We start from the raw sequence: 26,637 nt of genomic DNA, 5'->3' as shown, positions 1-26,637 counted from the left end.
ACCAAATTACTAGCATGTCGTTAACATGATTAGCAATTTACAAGCATGTTGCTAGCATGATTCTAGCATGATTATCATGTTTACTAGCATGCTGCTAGCATTATTAGCATGTTACTAGCATGATGCTAGCATTTTTCTACCATTTTTATCCAGCTGCTAGCTTGTTCCAAGCATGATAAGCATGTTACTAGCAGGGTGTTAACATTTTGTTAGTATGATCAGCAAGTTACTAGCACATTTCTAGCATGATTACCATGTTACTACCATGTTGTTAGCATTATTAGCAAGTTACTAGCATTTTGTTGACATGGTTCTGTGTTAATCCAGCTAAAACCAGTTGATTCAGTAAACAAAAAAATAATAATAATAATAATAAAAAATTGGCCAAAACCACTTTAAAACCAGCTTGAGAGACCAGTCAAAGCAGCCAATCAGCTTAGGATTTATTTATTTATTTATTTATTTATTTTTCCAGTAGAGAGTTGTTAAGCTTTGTTATAGCAATAGACAGCTTAAATAAACAATAACTCTCATTGTATAAAAGTGTTCAACCCCTCAATTAAAGTCTATGAGGTTTTAGGTGGTTTTGATAGTCTGGTTTACAAAAACAATAAGTTTTGTCATAATGTCACATTGTTTTTTTTTTTGTTGTTTTTTTTAAAGAAAAGAAAAGAAATGCATGGTTACCCAACAATTCAGCCCTGCTGTGATTCTCCTGGAGGCAACATGTTTGCTGAAGTTTGTTTTTTATTCACCCAACTGCATCCACCTGGGGGTTTGTCACAATCCTGAGTGGAAAGCAACAAATAAGAAGAAAATGTTGGAAATATTTTAATGTACAACTAGATAGTAAAGTTCACAGACGAACTTTAAGTTGGCTTGAAAAAGCCTAGCCAGAATGTTTGTAAAAGTTTTAAAGCTTGAAGTTTGAATGTTTTCAGTTTGGAGTAGTTTGAAATACTTAAAACCATTTTAAAGATTAAAGTTTGAATGTTTTGAAGGCAATACAGTATATCAGAAGAAAACAGAAAAACAATTTGCTAGGGTACCCGGAGTGGCTTCGATGGTGGTTTCTAGGGTACTCAAGGTGGTTTGTAGGATGTTTCTTGGGTACCTGGGGTAGTTGCCAAGGTATTGTTATGTGGTGGCATGTTGCTAGCATGATTCTACCATGATGATAATGTTACCATCATGTTCCTACCATGATTAGCATGTTACTAGCAGGGTGTTAACATTTTGTTAGCATGATCAGCAAGTTACTAGCATTTTGTTAACAGGTTTCTGTGCTAATCCAGCTAAAATCCTTTGATTCAGTAAAAAAAAAAAAACTTTTTGTCTGTGGAGGAAATATTTGCTCTTATTGATACCTGTCATCACCTTCTGTTTATTTTATTTTTCACTTAAAGAGTTATGTCCTTTTTTTCTGTTATTGATCAAAGTAAATATCAGATAAAAAAGGAGTTCCAAAAACAAAAATATCTGATCTTCATCCATATCACTGTTTATTTTACACTTGGGTTACCAACGACTGACACTTTTGTATTGCATTCCAAAGAGCTCCGTTATCAGCACCACAGTGGAAAATGAAACGTACTCGGTTACTAAACGTAACCTCGGTTCTCTCTAGAAGAGCGAACGAGTACTGCGTCTTAGCTAAGACGCTACGGGAAAAGTCTCTTTTCACAAAATACTGAAGCAAAAAATTATCCTTAATTTTGTATTTTTGTAAAGCGCATTTGAGAGAGAGCTCTCGTAAGAGAACCACATCCTGGGCCAGAATTTCTGTCTTTGATTTGGTCTGTGTAACTCGCCCACTGCCAGTTTATCCAATTGTATTTTGGCACCCTGGTTCCCAGTTTGTGCAAAACCTGCGTGTGCATCAAGTCTGAGGAGGAGGTGCCGGGTGAAAAATCCTCTCCAATATTTTGAATTGCATTGAAATTAATTGAATTAAATCTGACTGCAATACCCTGTTCAACCACTCAGTGTCAATCCTATATACAGTACCTTCAAATTTGATCTAAGCAGAAGAAGAAGTTTAAATAGGATTTTGGTAAGTTGGCTTTTTCAAGCCAGCTTAATAATTGTACCCAAATGTTAACTGAATGGAAGTATAATAATTAAAGAATGGACTATTTAAAATTGTGTATATATTTTTTTCATTATTATTATTTATTTTAAGGTGTCCTTGACACAATGTAATTATACATTTAGATACTGAGTAATATTTATTAACTGCATGCACTTACTGTACGGTTGTGTTTTGCATTAGGGTTACTTGCATGTAATTATGCATAAACAATTGTTATCATATCAATAAGTAATAATAATTTAATTAATAATAATAATCCCTTTTATATAGCGCTTTTCTAGGCACTCAAAGCGGTTTACATTGTCAGGGGGTATCTCCTCATCCACCACCAGTGTGCAGCATCCACCTGGATGATGCAACGGCAGCCATATTGCGCCAGAACGCCCACCACACACCAGCACACCTCTACTCTTTTCGAAATATATCCTGGGATTTTTAATGACCACACAGAGTCAGGACCTCGGTTTAACGTCTCATCTGAAGGACGGTGCTTGTTGACAGTATAGTGTCCCCATCACTACACTGGGGCGCCAGGACCCACACAGACCACAGGGTGAGCACTCCCTGCTGGCCTCACTAGAACCTCTTCCAGCAGCAACCTAGTTTTCCCAGGAGGTCTCCCATTCAGGTACTAACCAGGCTCCGCCCTGCTTAGCTTGAGTGGGAAACCAGTCTTGCTCCAGGGTGATATGGCTGCCGGCTAAGTTCATATAACATCTGTTACAAGGACACCTTAAAATAAGTGTTACCATGAATTGCAGTGTATGTAACAATTTGACTTGAGCTTTAGTTTAAAATTCTATATTTATTTAGTTTTATATCACAAAACAGCCAAGCTTCACTGTCCTACCCACAAACACAGGTTAACCCTCAGTAATCCTCTGCTTTATTGTTTTGCTGTATGCTGCAGACGTTTCATATGTTTCAAAGAAAGATTATGTCATAAAGCTTTTGCCTCGGAGTGGTTGGCTTTCTATTCTTGGTGTAAATCAAGTCACATCCCAACAGTCTGAACCACCAGGGCTTGTCACTCTAACACCGACTATACTACAATATTGTGCAATCCATTAGTGAACCCTTCAAAATTGCCTTTGGTGCACTCTTTACATCTTTCAGAAGTGTTTTATTAGTTCTGACTCAAAAAGGAAAGTGAAGCCGTATGCCATATTCTTGTCACAGTGAGTGGCACACATCAACACATTAACATTCTCATATGCTGACCGAATCTGTAAAAATAGTTCATTCTGACAACCAATGCCTGCGCTTCCCCTGCACTTGCCCCCATAAACACATATGAGTAAATTTAATACATTTTCTTTCAAGTATCACAGAGTTTCCTCTCAGGTGAGTGTCATGTAAAATAAAAGTGAGTGGAGCTCAGGGGATTTCAGCCCCCTGATCTAATCCCATAAGCCAGGTGTATGGCCAGAAATGAGGTCAGGTGGAATCTCTTCGTCTACAAAAACCAATTTAACGAATACGAGTGGAGAGAACGCATCAAGACTCATTGAGTTCCAGCAAATCGAGTTTGTGAGACTTAGCAAGTCCCTCACCTTACTCAAGAAGATGGTCAAGCAGCCACGGTCAATTGCTGTGGTCGTGTATCTAATGAGACTGAATGGATGTAGTCTGACTGTGTGTGAAGTGATGAGGCCGAAACAAATTAAAGAGCTCTCCATGTAAAGAGAGTGAAGGGAAATAGACTGGCAGAGAAAATAGACTTCTCTCATGCATTCCAATGATGGCACCTCAGCAGTCAAATTATCACACTAGAGGCAGGCCGCTCCGCAAGCACGGCAGGGTTGATGGGGTCTGAAGGTGGTCTCCTTCACTCCTCCTGTGCCTCTCAGATACTGTGCTTGGACTCTGAGCCCTTTCTTCTCTCAAAGGAACTGAATCGCAGCAAGCTCCATATGGATCTACATTCACCAGAGAAATGAACCATCGCTGTCACATGCCATCTGATGGAAGGAGCACGGGGAAATCATAAAATTACTGTGTTTTCCTTTCCTGCCTGATAAATTACATGTGGTTTTTCATCAGCAATGCAACGGATTGTCTTTCAAATACCCTTATTGAGATGATATCCCTACCCATCTGTCACAACTTTATGCTGAATCTCCCACGGCGGGTATGGTGAAACATTTTTGACATTGAAATCTTTGCTGCACAATAAAGCGTTTAATAGTGTTCATTAATAAGTGAATGGACGAGGATGACTGCCAAACAACCTGTTATTGTGGTAGAGCTCAGGGCCCACACTGCTCCCTAAGCAAAACAATCACACATTTGTTTTCCTATCATGGTGGACAGTTTCAATGACTTCCTTTTTTTCTCTCTTTTTTTTTTTTGAACTGAGATGATTATATTTTCAATTTTTTTGTCCCTATCCACCAGAAAAAAAATATATATATAATTAAGTCTATAAAGGTCTCTTTTGCTCACCAAGTCTATATTTATTTATTAAAATACATTAAAGGCTGGAATTTTATTATATTTCAAAACTACCATTTTATATCATTCTAATATGCCTGATTTGGTGCTTAATTTTTATTATTATTATTATTATTATTATTATTATTATTATTATTATTATTATCAGTGTTAAAGATGAATGTTTTGCATAATATTTTTGATGGATAAAACGTTCAAAAGAACAGCATTAATTTGAAATATAGATCATTTGTAACATTAAAAATGTCCACCACTTTTGATCAAATTAATGTGTCCTTGCTGAAAAAAAAGTATTATCTTTAGTGAGTCTAAACCTTTGAATTGTAATGTATAAATTAAGTACAGAATAGTTGACATTTAAAACAGTCTGTATCTTTGTCTGTTAACGTACATAATAAATAAATAAATAAATAAATAAATAAATAAATAAATAAATAAAACAATGTTCTCTGCCTCATTTAAAAGTTGAAAATCATTCTGAAATTTAATTTAAAAAAAATAAAATTCTAATATTCTAAACCATTTTAAGGCTTTTTTTTTCTCTAACTTTACCTAATTTATTTTATCCCCATTTTACAAATATGAATGTCTCCAAAAGAAGGGTTTGTCAGATTTAGCTCACTTCTGGGTACAAATTTGTTCCCAAAATATGGTTATGTAGGCACACACACACACACACACACACATTACTCTGCTAATCTATATCACTCAAAATGACATGCAGCATAGATGTTATTTGAGGTGAAAGCCCTGAGTTGTAGGAAACATCATGGCACAATATGACCACATCTAAACCTGGTCTTGATTTAATTACAGACAAAGCAACAAAAATAGTTTCTTTAAAAAACAAACATATTTACGTGTTCAAATTATACCACAACAGTGATCATTTTGTTTCAGTTCGGCCACCTGTATTAACTTGTGGTTCTGACTTTCTCCAAATGTGGTTTCAGTGATCAGATCATACAACATTTTCGAACTCATTTTCTAACCTGCTGTAATCGGATCACTGAATGTTAATACCAGGTGCAAACAGGGCAAGTATGTTCACATCTGCCTCTTTCTATGCACTATGTGTGTGAGTAGTTAAGAGATCACAGACCGTATCCAGTAGAAGCTCGACTCACACCTGGAGGCCTGGATGATCTCAACGCCTTGATGGTTTGGCCTCCACTGAAGCTTGCAGGACTTTAGAGACTTTCCACCCCCACACTTGGACCCCCCTCACTCCAGAAAAAAAAGAGTCTCTGTGTTATAGCCCACCATGTGCTATGAGGATTATCTCTTAGTCTAACTCAGGATGGAAGCTTGCCATGCCATCTGCTCCGGGATGATCAGACTCGGGGATTCACGCCAATGCCTGACCGGCAGTAAATTAAGGTAAAGTGTTTGTGATGAGGAAACCAAGAAACACAAATAACCGCACTCTGTATCACCCAGCATGTTTTTAGCCACACCATTAGTTTGCCCAACAGCTTTGCATACGTAGGTTGTGAGTCAATGGAAGACCGGACCAGGATTAGAGTCACAGTTAATGGACCAATTATAGAAGATAATGGTGCCTTGTTTAACTGCTTACTAGGTTGTAGGTAGAGATATTTAGTGGATGTACGTGCTGTTTGATTGTGTTGCATCTTGATTTAAACTGCCCAGAGTCAGCAGACTTTTACTCCATTAAGCATAGATGGCTTTAAAGCTCATTTTGCAGTTTACACACTGAACATTAAAGCTGCAGTAGATAACTTTTGTAAAAATGTATTTTTTACATATTTGTTAAACCTGTCATAATGTCCTGACACTAGAATATGAGACAGATAATCTGTGAAAAAATCAAGCTCCTCTGGCTCCGCCCAGTATTGCCATTTGCAGAAATACACTGCTCCAGGTAAGAAACAATCAATCAGAGCTGCAGTCTGTAACTTTTTTTGTGTTCAAGAGGCAAAACTAACACTGTGTATAGCAACAAATTACTTTCATCGAGTTGTTTAATATTTTTTTATATGAATTTATTTTATATTTTATTCATTTTGAAGAATACTGAATCTTAGGAGAAAAAATGCATGTTCATGTTTAGTCTAGAAATACAGAAACATCATGTTCACTTGGCACACACGATGCCTCTGCACTTACTCCTGATTTCTCTCAACATAGCAACATGAGAGCTGTCAGTCAGGTCATGGGAAACAAAGTAACTGGCATCAATTATTTGAAAAAGTAACTCAGATATTTCCTCCTAAATTAAAAAAAGTAATTTGTTACTTTACTAGTTACTTATTATGTAACTTAAGTTACTTGTAATGCGTTTACCCCAACACTGGATATAAGTACTGTAATATGCCTCTATATTCAATAAACGCTCGACAGGCAAGAGATCTGTAAATCATTGTGAATGACCGATATAGCCTTGCAGATAAGTATAACACATGTACTCTATCAGAAATCTATCAATTCCAAAATGCATATATGCACCACAAAAAAATAAATAAATAAATAAATATATATATATATATATATATATATATATATATCTTTAACTGTATCAAACCATATTCAGGGATTCACATATCAAAAGTTATTAACTGATTAACACACAGTATGTTTTCGTCAAAAAAAAAAAAAAAAACAAAGATCCAAAGACCGTTGGAAAATTAAATTGCCAAGAAGATTTTGAGAATACACTGATGCTCTATGTTTCACTGAATGTGGAAAAAAAAATCCTTCAGTTTGTTCAATGAAAATCTCTATATCCCTTGAGGGTAACACAGCAAAGCTGACTATGCTGACTATGTTTAGCACTGGTAGGACCCGCATTAATCCAGCAATTTAAAGGGGGAGGAGAGCCAATTTCTGGGAGGGAAGTAACAGCAGACTAGCAGCCTCTGACACCCACAGGCACCCAGTACCAAGAGCATCAGTCCTGAGCGCATATGAGCATTACAGCAGCCAGCCTCACTCTCTCTCTCTCTCTCTCTCACTTCTCTGTCCCCTTGACACTGCAGGGGTGAATACTGGATTCAGCAAGCGCTTTGCTCTCCCCCTCATTCTGTTTTCACAGAGCTCTGCACAATGCTGAGATGAGAGACAGTGTGTTAGAGAGAGAGAGGGCAAGTTAAAGAGAGCCAAAGAAAGAGCGAGAGGGCGAGCGCATTACAGAGAGTGATTGAGGAGAAGACCAGAAAGAGAGCATGTGCGCGAGATCGAAGAGTTTATTGCAGTAGGGACTGGAGGTCTGGATTATGCCGCTTTAATCCCCAAGAGACTTTGTGAGACGTTTTGAAGGTATGAGAAAGATAATTTCTTCAATTTTAAATGTGAAATTACTAAATTGCTGATGGGGAGCTTCTGCAGTTGTTGTGTGATTGTTATACAGAGGTTGTTTCTTACATGAGTAATGTGAGTCAACCACTCTGGAATGAGAAACATCCTAGCACTCATGTAGACATGCGTAATGTGTGAGCGTGGTTTTGAGATCTAACTGAAGCATGAGATGGGCAGTTTGTGGCTGTTAAGCAGATGCTGGGGTCAGTTCTTGGTGATGCACTGGTTAAGGGTAAAACATTTATTCTAAGTGAGTGCTGTAATGAATAAGAAATGAAGTATTCAAGTATTCAAGTCAATATAAGGCTCGCTGTAAATATGTAATGGGAAAGTTTACCAAAAAAAAAAAAAAAAAATTGATTTACTCACCTCTTGTCATTCCAAACCTGTATGACTTTCTTTCTTCTGCAGAATGAAAAAGAAGATATTCTGAAAAATGTTTCAGTGCTTTTTTGTTCATACAATCAAAGCCAAAATACCTTTGTGTTTAACATAAGAAAGGAAGACACACAGGTTTGGAGTGACACGAGGAAGAGTAAATGATTTTGGGATGAAATATCCCTTTAAGATTTCGCACAGATTGCGTATGGTTCAAAGATGTTCTTCATGAATTTTAACATCAGGCATTTTTTCAGAGTGACGGGGATGGAAAGTGAATTAGAAATAAAAATGGCAGACAAAGGCACATTTTACTGTCATACTGTCAGTACAGAACCTTGTTTCAGGTATCAAACCAAGAAGTTCACTAAACAAATAATGACATTGCACATGCCAGAGGGGAGAAAGACTCTGCGGAGAGAACCCCTGAATAAAGTCTGGCTGAAATCTTCAGTCATTTTTTGTAAACAACAATTAGAATGACAATGTCCTACCTGAGCATCGGTGTATATCTGAGTTGCCTCATGCCACTGTATATAACAATGATGGATGATTCTGTGTTAGAAACGGTTCTCTATGACAGCCTAGACTAGTTTTATTCCAGTTTTTTTTTGTTTGTTTGTGTAATTATCCCATTGTTTGCATATTAATCACAGTGTAATGTACACATTTGCATTTGACAAAGGAATCAATTCAATATTCATTCGCCACCAAATTAACATTCAATAACAATTGTTCTCTATTTCCCAATGGCACAGCTTTCAACATCTCACCTCTGCTGATAATAGTCCGCATGGAAAGCCATTGTTCGAGGTCTTAACATCAGCCATGTGTGTTCAGACCTTCAAATGCTAGTACATCAGAGTCTAGGTTGTTCTCTTGGGCTTCATCTGGAAGGACCAATAACTCTGAGAATATGAGATTAGACAGAGTATTTTACTGGATCTGAGACACAGAGGACAACAGCGTGATTAAAAACATCTATTTATTTAACACAGCCAACATTAATGTGGTAGCTAAATACAGACTGAGACAAAAGCTTTGAGAATGCTGGAGAAAAAAAAAAGATATTTGAAAATATGCTTATATTTTTACATTAATATTTTTACTTTATTATATAATATTCTATAATTTTCAATATAATTATTTTATTACTTTAATTGTATTTTTGATAGACACTATAATAACTTTGTAGATGCAATACATGAACACTAATAAAAAACTCGAAATTTTCTTTATTCTGTGTAATTCTTCAAGAGGTAGTTTACCCAAAAATGAATCTTTTCCTATTAGTTTTTCCAAACCTGTATGACTTGGAACAGAAAAGAAGATATTTAAGAATGCTGGTAACCAAACAGCTCTGGTAACCACTGACTTCCAAATAAATAAATAAATAAATAAACCCCCTTTGAGACATTTTTTTGTTGTTGTTGTTCCATAGAAGACAGAAGGTCATACAGGTTTGGAATGACATGATGGTGAGTAAAATATGACTGATTATGTATGTATGTATGTAGTATTTTTGTTTATTTATTTATTTATTTATTTATTAAATTAAATAAGTACCAGCTATACCACTTCTGTATTTCTGGATGTTGGTCAAAATTCGGTATATTGGCCATGAAACTCAAGGTATGATAAATCACTCTACCGTTCCAAACACAACAGAATAAGAAATCATCATGACATGGTACAAGGTGTATATGGAACAAATAGCCTTAGAAGGGCCATGGACGTCTGCTCTTCCAGCACCATGAGGGATTTAATGCTCAAATCAACCTGAATCAGAACCAGGTTATCAGAACAAGCACTTTATTTAAAAACACACAAATAATGTCCTGTATGTGCCAGATATTGATCTGGTGAAACAACAAGCAAACATCAAATTTGCACAATATATTGTACATCTCATTACAATTTACTTGATGACCACATCACAAATCAGGGATTAAAAATCTAATTTGAGCAAAATGTGAAAATTAAAAGTTTATGATGCAAAAACAATAATAAATATTTAAGATTCTGCAATATTTTTTAGGTCAGTATTTAAATTTGTTATAGTGATCTGGTGAACTCTTTTGACAGACATTACAGATCTTAAAGCTCCATTGAAGCTCTTTGATGATATTTGGATCATCACAAATCATGCTTGAGAACAAACTTGTAGCAATCATTAAGCTCAAATGATGCTGTCATTAAAGCAAAAATAAAAAAAAGAAGAAATTAAAATATTTAGATTCATTCATTCATTCATTCATTCATTTATTAAGGTATTGTTGATGAATTCCAAGAGCTCTCTGACCCTCCCATAAACAAAGAAAACAAAGAAAACAAAGACAATGACTTTATTCAACAATTTGTCTTCTCCATGTCAACCTATAATGCAATTTTGTAGAGCATAACATATGTAAACAACATATGCAATGTATGTACGTGGATACATTGTTTACCGTATTTTCCGCACTATAAGGCGCACCGGATTATAAGGCGCACCTTCAATGAATGGCCTATTTTAGAACTGTTTTCATATATAGGGTGCAACAGATTATAAGGCGCATAGAATAGAAGATACTGCAGTCAAACGTTTGACTGGGTTTGTGTTATGCATCCACTAGATGGAGCTGTGCTAAAGGGAATGTCAACATTATGACAGCGCCTTGATCCATATATAAGGCGCTCCAGAATATAAGGCACACTGTTGTTTTTTGAGAAAATTAAAGGCGTTTAAGTGTGCCTTATAGTGCGGAAAATACAGTAAATTGTTTATGCTTTAATCTGAACTTAAAAAAATCTATTCGTGTGCATATGTTGCATATGTTGTTTACGTACAGTACAGACCAAAAGTTTGGACACACCTTCTCATTCAAAAAGTTTTCTTTATTTTCATGACTATGAAAATTGTAGGTTCACACTGAAGGCATCAAAACGTCTCAAGGTTACGTATGTAACCCTAGTTCCTTGAAGGAACGAGACGCTGCGTTGAAATGCTTTTGGGGAACGTCCCTGACGAGACCGACTCTGAATATCGTGTGCAATCAGTCCATCGGAAAGGCGTGACGTCACGGGCGGGGTGACGTAGCGACCAGGAAGCTATAAAAGCACGTGCCGTGCAGCTGGCTTCAGCTTCGAGTAGGGAAGCAAGCGCCGGCAGGGGTGCCGGGAGTATGGCTCTGCGACGCAGCGTCTCGTTCCTTCAAGGAACTAGGGTTACATACGTAACCTTGAGACGTTCCTTTTCAGGAACTCGAGCTGCGTCGAAACGCTTTTGGGGAATGATGTGCCCACGCTGCCAGACTTCCAAATCCCTGCCTAGTGTGTAGTCAAAAGAGCACAGCTAAGACGAGAGAACAGAAGAGCCCGGCGTGGCTTGCATGTCAAGATCGTAAAATCGGACAAATGTGGAGGGCGTGGACCACCCCGCAGCGTTGCAGATGTCCAAGAGGGACACACCTGCTGAGAAGGCCTTGGAGGCCGCCATACTCCGAGTAGAGTGAGCCTTGGCCCCCAAAGGAGGGGGAAGACCAGAGGACTCATAGGAGACGTTGATAGCCTCGACTATCCAACGACTAAGGGTCTGCTTGGTGGCAGGAGAACCCTTGTTAGAAGGACCGTAGCAAACAAGCAATTGGTCTGATTTTCACCACAGGGCAGCTCTGTGGACGTATGCGTCCAGTGCTCGCACTGGACACATACAGTTTAGCTTCTCTTGGTCTGGCTCCCGAAAGGGAGGAGGACAGAAGGCCTGCAGTACGATAGGTTGTGGTGTAACAGAGGGAACCTTCGGAACGTAACCCGCTCGAGGGTATAAGAATGCTTTGGCCATACCAGGGGCAAAGTCTAAGTAGGTAGGGGCCACCGAAAGGGCCTGAAGATCTCCAACTCTCTTTAGTGAGGTGATTGCCAGTAACAGGGCAGTTTTAAGTGTCAGATGTCTATCTGAGATATCTTGTATTGGCTCGAATGGAGCTTTACAAAGAGCCTCTAGAACCACAACCAAATCCCAGGGGGGAACACGGGATCGTACTGGAGGTCTCAGCCTCAGCGCACCGCGGAGGAAACGTGTAACTAGGGGGTGTCTACCCACAGACTGACCATTGAAAGGGACGTGGAAAGCAGCTATGGCCGCCACGTAAACCTTTAAGGTGGAGTGGGATAACCCCGCAGAGAGCCTGGCTTGTAAAAACTCCAGAACTGTACCAACTGGGCAGTCTGCTGGGTCAAGCTGGCGGTCTCTGCACCATGAAGTGAAGAGCTTCCACTTCAGGGCGTACAGTTTCCTCGTAGAGGGAGCTCTGGATTGGAGTAGGGTCTCAACAACCTCGGTTGAGAGACCAGCTGCTAACAGCTGTGCCCCCTCAGGGGCCACACCGACAGCTTCCACTCTGGGCGAGGGTGAATTATCGTGCCCTGCGCCTGTGAGAGTAGGTCTGTCCTGATCGGTATCTCCCACGGAGAGCCGTCGAGGAGCGAGACTAGATCTGAGAACCATACTCGGCCCGGCCAGAATGGGGCTACTAGTAGTAGACGGGCCCCGTCCCGGCGTACTCTCGCCAGAACTCCCGGGAGCAGAGCGATAGGGGGAAAAGCGTACAGACGAAGCCTCGGCCAGGTCTGTACCATAGCGTCCAGTCCCAGAGGAGCTGGATGAACTAGAGAGAACCAGAGGGGACATTGCGATGTCTCCTGAGTCGCAAAGAGGTCCACCTGGGCTGTACCAAATACTCTCCATATCTGCTTCACCACCTCGGGGTGAAGCATCCATTCCCCGGGCCTCGGCCCCTGTCTCGACAGTATGTCTGCTCCCACATTCAATCTCCCAGGAATATACGCTGCTCTGATCGAGAGGAGTTTGCCCTGGGACCACAGAAGGATCTGGTGTGCCAGCTTGTACAAGGGGCGCGAACGCAGACCCCCCTGGTGATTGATATAAGAGACCACTGATGTGTTGTCGGTGCGCACCAACACATGGTGACCTCTCAGGTCTGGGAGGAAATATTTCAATGCTCGATAGACCGCTAGTATCTCTAGGCAATTGATGTGCCATGTTAGATGGCGACCACTCCACAGACCGCGGGCAGGGTGGCCGCTCATGACCGCACCCCAACCGGTGAGGGACGCATCTGTCGCTAGCGTTACACGGCGACAAGGAACTCCCAGCACCGGGCCCTGATTCAAGAACCAAGGTTTCCTCCACATGTCTAAGGCACGAAGGCACCGCCGCGTGACCTTGATAACTCGACGTGGATTTCCCCTCGGGGAAAAGCCCTTGGACTTGAGCCACCACTGTAGGGGTCTCATGTACAGCAGGCCAAAAGGTATCACGTTGGACGCAGCTGCCATCAGCCCTAACAATCTCTGGAATTGTTTGACAGTGAGTGACTGGCCTTCTTTGACTCTCTCGACTGATGTGAGGATCGACTCGATCCGAGCAGGAGACAAGCGTGCCTGCATCGTGGTCGAATTCCACACTACGCCTAGATAGGTGGTTCTCTGAACTGGAGAAAGTACACTCTTCTTGGCGTTTAGTCTCAAACCCAGCTACCCCATGTGTGCGAGAACGACATCTCGATGTCGAGCCGCCATCTGCTCTGATTGAGCTAGGATCAACCAATCGTCGATATAATTTAAAATGCGGATGCCCTGCATACGGAGGGATACCAGAGCCGCATCCATACATTTCGTGAATGTGCGGGGTGAGAGTGCGAGGCCAAAGGGAAGTACTCGATATTGATAAGCTTTGCCCCTGAAAGCGAACCTCAGAAACTTCCTGTGTTGTGGAAGGATGGATATGTGGAAGTATGCGTCTTTGAGATCTATTGTGACAAACCAGTCCTCGGATCTGATTTGAGCTACAACCTGGTTGACAGTGAGCATCTTGAACTTCAGTGACATAACTGAGCGGTTCAGGAGACGCAAGTCTAAGATCGGACGCAACCCCCCATCCTTCTTTGGAACTATGAAATACCGGCTGTAAAATCCGGATTCCCTGTCTAGAGGAGGGACCACCTCGATGGCCTCCTTCCTTAATAGGGTATTCACTTCTTGTTCCATAACCAGAGCCTGCTGGGGGCCGACCACAGTCGGTGTAACCCCGTTGAACTTCGGTGGTGGATGACCGAACTGAATGCAATAGCCTCTTTCTATTGTACGCAGGACCCATTGAGATACATTTGGCAGTAGCTTCCACGCTGCTAAATAATCTACTAAGGGAATCAGTCTCTCGAGACTGACCTCTGGTGTAAGTGGCCCCCGAAGGGGCGGCGAGCATCCCAGCTCCGCTACGCTCACGGGCGGAAGTAACTGGGGGTGGCGCTCGCTGGAGGCCGCTGCGCCCTGAAGCTCTGGCAGGGTTGGCAGACCGACCTCCTGAGGGTACTGAGGTGAGACGGGCACCGTGTAATGAGGTGAACCGCGCTCTACCCCAGCAGGGGCTACCCTCTGGATCCTGGCGTCAGGATCTTTTCGTCGAGGACTTCCGGGCTTCGATGACAGATCTTAAATCGGTTTTCGCCCTAGAAGCCCCCGACTCAGAGCGTCGTTGCCCTCGGTCCCGACGTGGGGGAGCACGAGTGGCGACGCTCTGCTTTTGCGCTTCCCGGTGTGAGGAGCCGGTATGTGGCGTGGTCATCTCCCGCCCAGATGCACCACGAGAGCGACGAGGGAGGAAACTCTGGAACGCCGCCGCCTGCTTGTGCGCCTCCTGGAACCTGTCGACGACAGTATTAACTGTGTCGCCGAACAGGCCCGAGGCTTGAAGCGGGGCGTCCAGGAGGCAGACCCTGTCTCGTTCTTTAATTTCTGACAGGGTCAGCCACAAATGCGGTCTTTCTGAGTTCTTCAATATCTTCAGACTTAATCCCCTCCCCGTCATCGACATCTCTCAGCAGGTCAGCCTGATAAGCTTGCAGGACTGCCATAGTATGAAGGCACGCCCCAGCCTGACCTGCTGCCACATAACCTTTGCCCACTAGCGATGATGTAACTCTAAGCGGCTTAGTGGGCAATGTCGGAGCCTTTAGAGACGAGGCCGAACCGGGTGACAGATAGCCCGCGAGCGTCTATTCAACCCGTGGCATCGTTCTATAACCACGCTCTCCCAGCCCCATCACGTTGCCATAATATAGTGAATCAGGGCCAAAGAGGCGGGTCGAATACGGGTGATTCCACGATCTCGATAACTCATCATGGAGATCGGGAAAATACGGAAGGCTCCGACGTGGAGGTGGTTGGTTCGGCCGCAGAAAGCGTTCGTCTAATTTGCTTCTCTGCGGCTCAGTCTGTTTTTCAGCAGGCCAGTCGATTTTTAATTTATCTACTGCACGCGTGACCACCTCCAAAAGCTCCTCATACTGGGGCGACAGGGGTGGCGAATCCCCAGCAACAGTCTCCACATCGACCTCCTCGGAGGACGAGAGGTGAAGAGCTGATCCCTCACCCTGGGGGGAAGAAACCGACGAGCGTGCTTCCGAACCCAGGGCTTGGGCGCCGGATCTGGCAGATGAGGAAGGAGATAAGGACTGGCCCGTCTCCATTCCTTCTGACAGATCCACCTGCGAACCCCACGAGTGCAGCAGCCGCTCTGCCTTGGCAGAAGCGGGGCCAGCACCGCGAGGAACGCTGGTGAAGGCTCCCTCCTCGAAGAGAGCCCTCCGGGATCGAAGCGTCCGCATTGGCAAACGTTCGCAATGCGGGCAGTCGGCCCCCTCGAGAGCCGACTCAGCGTGCTTCGATCCCAGGCAAGCCACGCACAGCCTGTGTGTATCCCCGCTCGTAATGTAGCGAGTGCAGGGAGGAACACACAGTCTGTAACGCGGCTTGGAATCGCCCTTCAAATGTTTGGTCTTTTGCTTCTGCTTAGGCATATTGAGCTGTTTTAGCGATCTTTTTAAGCTAAGGGACAGACAACAATAAATAGGACCAACAGGACAGACTTTTGCACATGCACACACAGAGCGCTTGCTGACAGATTCAAAGCTGAAGCCAGCTGCACGGCACGTGCTTTTATAGCTTCCTGGTCGCTACGTCACCCCGCCCGTGACGTCACGCCTTTCCGATGGACTGATTGCACACGATATTCAGAGTCGGTCTCGTCAGGGACGTTCCCCAAAAGCGTTTCGACACAGCTCGAGTTCCTGAAAAGGAACTATGAATTAACACATGTGGAATTATATTATGGAATTATATACATAACAAAAAAAAATATGTCTGAAAATATACTTAAAATATGTCATATTCTAGGTTCTTCAAAGTAGCCACCTTTTTGCTTTGATTACTGCTTTGCACACTCTTGGCATTCTCTTGATGAGCTTCAAGAGGTAGTCACCTGAAATGGTCTTCCAACAGTCTTGAAGGAGTTCCCCGAGAGATGCTTAGCACTTGTTGGCCCTTTTGCCTTCTGTCTGCGGTCCAGCTCACCCCTAAACCATCTCGATTGCGTTCAGGTCCAGTGACTGTGGAGGCCAGGTCATCTGGCGCAGCACCCCATCACTCTCCTTCTTGGTCAAATAGCCCTTGATGCCTTCAGTGTGACTCTACAATTTTCATAGTCATGAAAATAAAGAAAATTCTTTGAATAAGAAGGTGTGTCCAAACTTTTGGTCTGTACTGTATGTGAAACTCTCCAAAATGGTGCTATAGACTGACCCTGAGGAAACGAATTGTTGAATAAAGTCATTATTTTTGTTTTCTTTGTGCACAAAAAAGTATTCTCATAGCTTTGTAAAATTACAGTTGAACAACTGATGTCACATGAATTATTTTATGATGCCCTTGTTACGTTTCTTAGCCTTTATTGTGTTAGAATCCTTGCTGTCTAAGGGAGGGTCAGCGAGCTCTCAGAATTCATAAAAAATATCTTAATTTGTGTTCCGAAGATGAACGAAGGTCTTACAGGTTTAGAACGACATGAGGTTGATTAATTGATGATATAATTTTATATTTGTGGGTCTTTAATTTTTAGTCTTAAAAAAAAATCATTATAAAATGAAATAGTTTGTATGTAGCTATACAACACAGCTGTATGTAGCTGTATAAAAGCCATATTTTGTGCAAATTGCTTGTAATTGTAATTCACTTTATGTACATTCCTTTTAAAGATTAAGATTCATAAGAACAACATATAGGCCTACACATCTTTGTAGTGACACAGAGAAGAAGAAGAAGAAGAAGAAGAAGAAGAAGAAGAAGAAGAGAAAAGAAGAAGAAGAAGAAGAAGAGAAAAGAAGAAGAAGAAAACACTTGCAACAACAAGAAACATACTGCATAGAATCACAATAATAATAATAATAATAGGATCCAAACACTGCAGCAACTAGAATCTCAGTTAAATAAAAATATTTGCAAGTGTGGGTGCTGAAAATCATTCAGCCTTAGGGAGGAAAGCATACACTCTTTTGGGCAGCACATGAATCACAGAGAAAAAAATAAAGACAAGTAAGAAGCATTTTTATGGGCCACGGTAAGATTTCTCAAATGTAACATTTTCATAATTTATACTGTGATGTTCACAAAAACTATATATATATATATATATATATATATATATATATATATATATATATATATATATATATATATATATATGATGAAGAAGATGATAGCATACTCAAAAGGTGGCAGAAAGTTAAAGAGGCACTACGGTATACATGCCAAGAAGTATTTGGGTCAAAGAAGAAACAACAGAAAGAGTGGATGACAACAGAAACACTGACCAAGATCGTAGACAGGAAAAAGAAGAAGGCAGCAGTCAACAACAGCAAAATTAAAGAAGCAAAGGCAAAAGCACAAGAAGAATACACAGAAGCCCACAGAAGAGTGAAGAAGAGCATCAAGAAAGATAAGAAAACTTTATAAATGCACTAGCAGCTGAAGCAGAACAGGCAGTGTACAACAGCAATTTGAAAAAGCTGTATGATACCACCAAACAACTCTCCGGAAATTTCAATAAACCAGAAAGAACTGTTAAAGACAAGCAGGGGAACACCATCAACAGTTTAGCACAGCAGATGAACAGATGGGCTCAGCATTTTGAAGAATTTCTAAACAGACCAGCACTCCCCATTCCCCCAGACATTGAACCAGCCAATGTGGATCTTCCAATTGATAGCGAGAAACCAACCAGAGTAATTCCTACAATGAGATGTCCTGCAGAGTCGTACATGGAGGGCAGCTTACAAATACTTTCCAGGTGCGAACCGGAGTTCGTCAAGGATGCCTGTTGTCGCTGTTCCTATTCCTCCTCACCATAGACTGGATTATGAAGACATCCATTCGGGAGCGCAGAAACGGAATCCAGTGGACCTTGTGGGACCAGCTTGATGACCTGGACTTTGCAGATGATATTGCACTCCTCTCGCACACTCAACAGCAAATGCAAGAGAAAACAAACATGGTGGCAGCCATATCAGCACAGGTTGGACTCAACGTCAACAAAGACAAGAGCAAAATTCTGAAGATCAACCCCACCAGTACCGAATCAATCACACTGCATGGAAGTCCCCTGGAGGAATTTCAGTCCTTTACCTACGTGGGTAGCTGTCATGATCCTGGCTCTTTCTTTCTCCCTCCCTTTACACACAGACTACGTTTACATGCAGCCAATAACCCGTTCAAAACCGGGATATTAGCAATAACCCGGTCGCGCACGGCCATGTAAACACCGGCAAAAACCCGGATATGCTCATATCCCGGTTTTTAAAAACCGGGATATTATACCTGGGGTACCCCTTTTCTAACCCGAATATTTGGTCTAGTAAACGCGTTTTGGCATATCCCCATCAAAATGTGTGTTCTGCGCATGTTCTATTCGCAAGGAATCTTGGTCAGTATAGAGGCACAGTAGTGTCAAGTGCTGCTGGTGGATCAGTACCAGCGCCAAAGTGCAAACAAAGCCTATCGCTATCTGCCCCAAACTATTCATTTTCCGCCTGCTGCTGCTATTGTTGTTGTTGTCTTTGGATACAGGAAGAAGAATCGGAAATGACGCATATTGCGTCTTGTTGTCCGTACGTCCAGACGCTAACCGTGCGTCGCCGTTTACATGGCGACTGATTACACATTCCATGCATACAGGAGTAACTCTCTCTGCTCACGCATGTAAACGGGTTATCCCCGAATGTTTCAGAAACCCGAAAAGTGACCTTAACCCGACCATAACCCGAATTTTAACAGCATGTAAACGTAGTCACAGATTCATTCACTCTTCCTCTCCTATTTCGCACTCACCTTTCCTCTGTTCTGTTAATCTCCTTTAGCTGCTCTTCATTGTGCTACTCTTTGCGCTTGGCTTCCCGCACCTGTTCCCCCTTCTCCCTTGATTAGCACTCCTACTTCTTTCCTTCTCCTCCCTACCTTCCTTGCCAGATTATTCCTCTATTCTCGCTAACGTTGTATGTCTTCTCCCCTGTCGTGTCTCTAGTCCTGTCTGGTTGGGGATTGCTGCATTGCTGGTTGTCTGTCCTGCATTTACCATTGTGTCTGCCTGTGCCAAGTGCGCTTACTTCTCGAAGCTGTCTGTGCCCGTGTCCCTACGGCGTGGTCAAGAGAGAAGTGAGAGTCTAGAAGTATTGCCGCTGCTCGTCAACGGATCTGCCTGTTTTCTCTACGGTGTTGCTGCGGAGCTGTCCACCGTACTGATACCGCCTGGGCGGTCGGTGGTTTTTTTGCTTTTCAATTTTTGAACTAGTGAAAGTTTTGGTACCAGTTTTTTCCCTTTGGGAGGTTTTTTTTTCGTTTCTACTATAACTCTGTCAAGCTCCTATGTTTTGTTATTAAAAGACTGTATCTGCTCCGCGAATTGCTCTGGTGGAACAGTTGTGGATATCAAGGCAAGGATCGGAAAGTCAAGAGCCGCCTTCATCCAACTAAAGGAAACATGGACCTCCAGAGAGGTATCCTTGAACACCAAGATTTGAATATTCAACTCAAATGTGAAGTCAGTCTTGCTGTATGGGGCAGAAACTTGATGAATAAAACCACCACCTTTAAAGTACAAAACTTCATAAATAGATGCCTCAGAAGGATTCTCCAGATCCGCTGGCCTGACACCATCAGCAACACCAACCTTTGGTAAAGAACTGTCCAACTTCCCATTGAAGGAGACATCAGGAAGAGGAGATGGGGTTGGTTAGGTCACACATTACGCAAAACGCCAGCCAATATCACCAGGCAGGCACTAAAGTGGAACCCCCAAGATATGTGGAAGAGGGGTGACCAAGAAACACCTGGCAACGCGACCTTGAGGCAGACACCGCAAAGATGGAATACAGCTGGAATCAGCTAGAAAGAATGGCTCAGGACAGAGGACTCTGGAGATCCATGGTTGACAGCCCATACCCCAGCTGGGGTGAAGGGCAATGATAACGACACACACACACACACACTCACACACACACACACACACACCAGTCAAAAAGTTTGGAATAATTAAAAACTTTATATTCTTGAAAGAAGTCTCTTATGCTCACCAAAGCTGAAAAAAAAACATATATATTTAATTTGTTTTATATATATATATATATATATATATATATATATATATATATATATATTTTGAACATGTATTACAGTCTAAAATATTCTAGTTTTCTATTTCCTTTTGTAATATAATTAATTTATATGATGGCAAAGTAGAATTTTCAGCAGTCATTTCTCCAGCCTTTACTGTCACATGATCATTCAGAAATCATTCATAATTTTTTATGAGGTGTATTATACATATTATATATATTTCCACAAATACATGAAGCAGAAAAAAAAAGTTGTCAGCATTGAAAACAATAAGAAATGTTTCTTGAGCATCAAATCAGTGTATTAGAATAACACTGAAGACTTGAGTAATAGCTGCTGAAAATTCAGATTTGCCATCACAGGAATCACTTTTCTCATCCCTAAGATGGTATATGTTAATGGGTCCTCTAAACATAACAATCATTCATGCAAGAAAGAGAGCAGTAGAGCATAAGAGGGCAGACATACATTACACAGTAATATTAGCAAAAGAACACAGAGTTCAGAAACCCATGTGCTCAAAAGTCACGCAATGCACAAGTTACATGCACACCCACGCATCTATTTCCAAAATGCCCTGAGAATTCAAAGACTTGGCCCTGTGAAGTGCAATTCTAGGTCTTGCTGGGTAAACTGTGTTGTTTTTGCCATGCCCTCTCGTTGAGCACAAATTTAAAAGGGATTTTATTGTTTTTTTGTTTTGTTTTTTTTATTTCTGAGGGGGCTGCAGTTGGCCACGGGCATACATGAGGCAACTTATCCAATCTCAGCGATGGTGTTTGGGCAGAAGGATTGAATAAATCCACAATATGATAAACAAACGTAAAAAACCGCAGCCATCAGTTTCGTTCTTGACTTGAAAACAAAACATATCTTTATATTTTGTCAGGACTTTATGTACTTTGATAAGTATGGGTAAAGGTGTGAGCATACATTTACATGGTCACAAAACTTGCAGCAACAGACCAGGGTACGTTAGATGCTATATTTAATTTGATTGATTTGATGTATTGTTCAGTCAACCTCTTATCTAATATTTACAGCCCATGCTTTCTGTTTCTGTTTCTACATAATGTACGTGTTTCTCCGGCTGAATGGCAGATAATATATTGACTCTTATCTATCCCTCAAAACCTTATTTCCGCTTGTGTCAAATGCAATATGCTGTCTACCCTGACTAATGTCTATTATTCTTGAGTAACATAGTGCTTTGAAGGGGAAAAAAATACCAATATCCTCTCTGACATACACAAGTTAGTTTACCATTTACAGAGAAAGTATCCTCCTGTCTTGTAACTAAATAAGACATTGCAAAACGAGGCTGTGTTCAAATTATATAATTTACTACATAATTTACAATAGTTAAACAAGAAATGATGTCACTTATGCCATTAATTTGTGTTTGTTTCTTACTTAGGATATATGTTCAGTCTTTTTTTCTATTCTGAACACTGCTAAATTTACAGGGGATTTTTGTGGAGTGTGGGGAATGTATCTAATGTTTGTAAATGTTTCATTTATTTTCCATTATTTCTGAATGAAATTATAAAATATGTCATATACATCAGTCGACTAGTATACAAAAATTTGCAACTTATCTGTATGTCTTAAAGTGCTCATAAAGAAAAGGTAGAGATGGTACAAGAATAGAACTGCCATATAGGCCTATGTACAGATGTGCATACAGTACAGTAGTAAGTGAGTGTCAATTTAGAAAAAAAAAAAAAAAAACTTAATTTATCATAAACATATTATGCGGCCCCTCACGTTCCCCTTGAGTCAAAAAGTTTACCCACACCTGTGCCAAACACTTCCATTCTGTCTCCTTATAGTAGTAGTAGTATAGTAGTTCCAAACGAAGACCAAGTTCAGTGAATAATTTAGTATATATAAAGATTAATTCCTGAATGAATTGGTGTATTAAACAAAACAGTTGGGGGATGATTCAAGAGTGTCACTTTGCTCCAAATGTTACATTAACACATGCCATCCTCTCTCCATATTGCTGCCTATGTGTCTAAACCTAATAGGCTTTAAATTGGATGAGCTTTACGAAGCTAACATGGTAAGTGGAATCACTTTTAATCACAGGGGAACTCTCAACTTTACATTGTTGAATGAAGTTTTAAGATTTAATTATGTGATTTCCTTCATTTGCATATCACTTTCTGCTCTGAATAACCCAGGCACACTGCCGTCAGGCTTGTAAAACAGTAATGAGAGCATATTTAAGAGTATCATTTCATATCAATTACCACTTTCAATGGTGATATATAAGTATGTGTTTTCTTCCTCTTGGTTGTACGTCTCTAGTTTGTTTGTGAGTCCTCAGCCTCTGCTTAACAGCCCTCTCTTTCTAACATGATATGACAGCATAACTTCAGTGAATCTGCTGGGTGATGCATGCTAGAAAGTCACATGTTTATTCAGCAACAGACCCAGAGAGTAAAGTTCACTCACTTCACCTTACATCACGTCAGCCTGAACACAGTAAATTCATTTACCACAGACTGGCAGTAGTCAACAAGCAAAAAAAAAAAAGACAATGCAAAATAATGAGGGCATAGTTTTAATGTTTGATGACTTTTGGACAGACAAGGAAAGTGCTCTTTCTGGGTGCACTGCTTTTGAGGTCTTTGAGCTTGTTAAGTGTTGAGACAATTGCTGAGGTTTCTCCATGTGGAATAATAATATTGCTGTAGAGACACAATGTCCTGCCAGCCATAAGACATCTCGCTACTACGGCACACAAGAGGTCTCCAGAGATTCCTATTGCAATCATTTGCTCTGCTTGGTGGTCTGTCTGGCACAATCTCATATACTATATGTTGTCCTGCCCTCTTTATCTGCATGGATTTTTTTGCATGTTGCAGCATGAAATCACTTCTAACTAAAACATAGTTAATCTCCCATTATGTCAGATTTGTGCATGTTGTAGAATATTAAACCAGTATATTAAGTTGAGACACTGTATGTACTGTAACAGGTGTGACATAAAGGTTGGGGGGGGGGGGGGTAAGTCCTGTGAGAATATGGGAAAATATTGTTTTATCTCATCCCTCCATTGCCAGTGCTGTGAAATCACTGCAGTGTGCTTCTTTTAAAAGGCATGATTTGTTTTGTTGTGTTTTACTGTGTATTGCTGATCTGGATTTGGCAAACAAATCATTATTCATAGTTTAAATATTGCCTTACTAATATAAAGGAGAGTATAACAAATTGATTTATTTTAATGAACATATAACTTATAGTATATATATATATGAAGCAACTAGATATTATTTAACATATGTACACTCATGATAATACCAGATGATTATTCCCCATCTGGGTAATGTTGCTTTTATACAACAGTTGAAAGTTAATTTTGAGAAAATTAGATTTAAACAATATTGCCACAGCAGGACTAACCATTTCTCTGAGCAACACAGCAGTGGCAATTTAAATGAATCAGTGCTTTGAATGAATCAGATGAGCAAATGATTTGATGACTCACTCATACTAATATAATGACTTTTGTCCCTGAATAAATTCACTTTTTTTAAGAAAGAAAAAAAGGGGGGGGGGGGGCTGAGTTAATAGTGTAATGATTGAATTAAGACAGTTGCTTTGGTCACAATAGCATACTAGCATATTATATAAAAACTGTTTTGTAGGCTTAACTAAATACTCCAGAAATGGTAGGCCTAACAGTTATATGGTTGTATGCTATTCCAAGTCACTTGTTTAATCCCTAAATGAACCAGCATTTTTTAATTATTGATTTGAGGGAATGACTGAATGACTATATTATTATTATTATTATTATTATTATTATTATTATTATTATTATTATTATTATCATTATTATTATTATTATTATTATTATTATTATTATTATTATTATTATTATTATTATTATGTCTCACATGATTCTAATTTAGAATTAGAATTTAGATTCTAATTTATTTCTGATTTGAGAATGTGTTTAGTGTATTTATTATAGAATAATAAATAAGCTCCTTTACTTATGTATACTCCAACCTGTTACTGATTCACAGATTTGAACACATTCACCCAGTAATTTTAGAACCAGCTGTGAATCTCCAATAGTTTTTAAAGATATTTTTTTTTCCTGAGATGGCCTCATTAGTTACCCCCATTCATACTGTTATATTAATTAACATCTAAAATTTCCATCTGCTACACAATAAAAATTGTAAAGCCTTTGGTTGTATTACCACCTTCATTTTCATAATACTTGGTACAACTATGATGGATAGTCCCCTTGTATGTACAGGTTCTCTCTATTCAGAGGGTGATTAAGAGGAAAGTTGTCAGATTTTTGACCCTAAGCATCTGGACCGACTTTTGCTTCCTGTGAAATACCATCTGTGTTGCAAATGCCAGGTCAAAAACAACCATCCTATTCAAATGGGCCACCTCATTTTCAAGACTAATGCATTGGAAATTAGCACAGAATTGCACATCCACCACTTTCCTGGAGGTCTGCCAACAGTTGTTCAAGTCTTGCCAAACTCCCTCGTTCTTGCAGTCTTTTTTATATGCTTGTTTCTCAAACCTCCCAGTACTCAATGTACTAAATGAACTTGAGTGAGCCAATTTGCTAAGCATTTGCAAAGCCCTTCAAGTTAGATACGTTATAGCTGAAAAGACAAAGATTTACATGAAAACATAACAGACAGTGTCTTCTGCTTTCATTGCATGCCATCATGATACCCAGACACCTCTGCAAATCCTCATAATCTCATTGATTTAAAGTGCTGTAACTTCTTTTCTCCTGCAGGTGGTTCACTAAAATTTCAAGCGCCCCAGAAATTCTATGGATATTAGTTGTTCTGTTCCGCCGAGGCTTTGTGGACTTTTTCATACTGGATTCATCGCTCTTTTGCCGTCACCATAAAAGTCACCTGTATCAATCTTTGCACCTAAAGGTTGTTCCAATGCTCATGGGGAACTGTCTGCTGCTGTTTCTCTGGTGCCTCTTAGACAAAAGCTTCGTCTCTCCCCTCCACTCTTCATCCCAGAGCAGGATGGGGAAGGAGCAGCACAGAAACATGATGGCACATAGGAAACACGGCATGATGGGAGTTCACAGAGTCAAGAGAGGATGGGTGTGGAACCAGTTCTTTGTTCTGGAGGAATACATGGGTTCTGATCCACAGTATGTTGGAAAGGTAAGATGATATTGATTCTCAGAGTCAATGTTTAGGATCAAAGGTATTGAGTATAGATTGGGAATAAAACTGTGGGGTGTTCAAAGGCTTGAACTAGAGCTTGTAGTTACTCTTTCATCTTCCCTTCCCTTTGTTCATGACAAGCGTTGAGTTGCTTGAAACTAAATATTCTATGTACCACATAACATGGGTTGAGCAATCAGATGTTGCAATGGAGACTGCAAGATGTGATTACATGTACAGTAACAAGATAAAAACATATATTTTTTGTTTGTTTGTTTGCATTGCATTGGATTAGGCAAAACAAAATTGGCATATTCATACATACATATCATTTGTGCATTCATATGTATGCTAAATGTATAGACCTTGAAGATGCTCTCCGAAGGTAATTTATTCAAAGCAGCAGAGAAATTGATTAAAGTGTAGCGACTGAGAGCATGCAAATAAAGCATTTTCAGCATCTGCGAAGTAGCACGTATGTGCATTTTTATTAACTGCAAACTGTTCATGTGATTTTAATATGGTTCAATTCACTTCATTAGTTTGACTTCAGAATTATTATTATTTTATTTTTTAAATCTATTTATTTATTGTCATTTTGTTTGACCAACCAAACAAAATGACAAGCTGATATCGTCTTTAAATCTATGGGACATGTTCTGGTCCACCAAAACTGTTACATCATGTCAAACATAAAAATGTGAATGT

The 26,637-nt window shown here is 40.4% G+C and overlaps 1 protein-coding gene across 2 annotated transcripts in view; it reads left to right on the top strand.

The window, feature by feature from the left end:
• Positions 1-7,453: 7,453 nt before the first annotated feature.
• Positions 7,454-26,637, top strand: part of cdh12a (cadherin 12, type 2a (N-cadherin 2)) — a 358,772-nt gene continuing 339,588 nt past the window's right edge. For both annotated transcript variants that reach the window (XR_009422584.1, XM_059501815.1), the window contains exons 1-2: positions 7,454-7,825; positions 25,536-25,926. Coding sequence is in view for 1 of the 2 variants with exons in the window: in XM_059501815.1 (XP_059357798.1) it covers positions 25,693-25,926 (234 nt within the window). In the remaining variant the exon portion in view is untranslated. The remainder of the gene's footprint in view (positions 7,826-25,535; positions 25,927-26,637) is intronic.

Source organism: Carassius carassius, chromosome 20, assembly GCF_963082965.1.
Source record: "Carassius carassius chromosome 20, fCarCar2.1, whole genome shotgun sequence".
NCBI lineage: Eukaryota > Metazoa > Chordata > Actinopteri > Cypriniformes > Cyprinidae > Carassius > Carassius carassius.
Note: the sequence above shows the minus strand (reverse complement) of the source record. Positions and strands in the feature narration are given on the sequence as shown.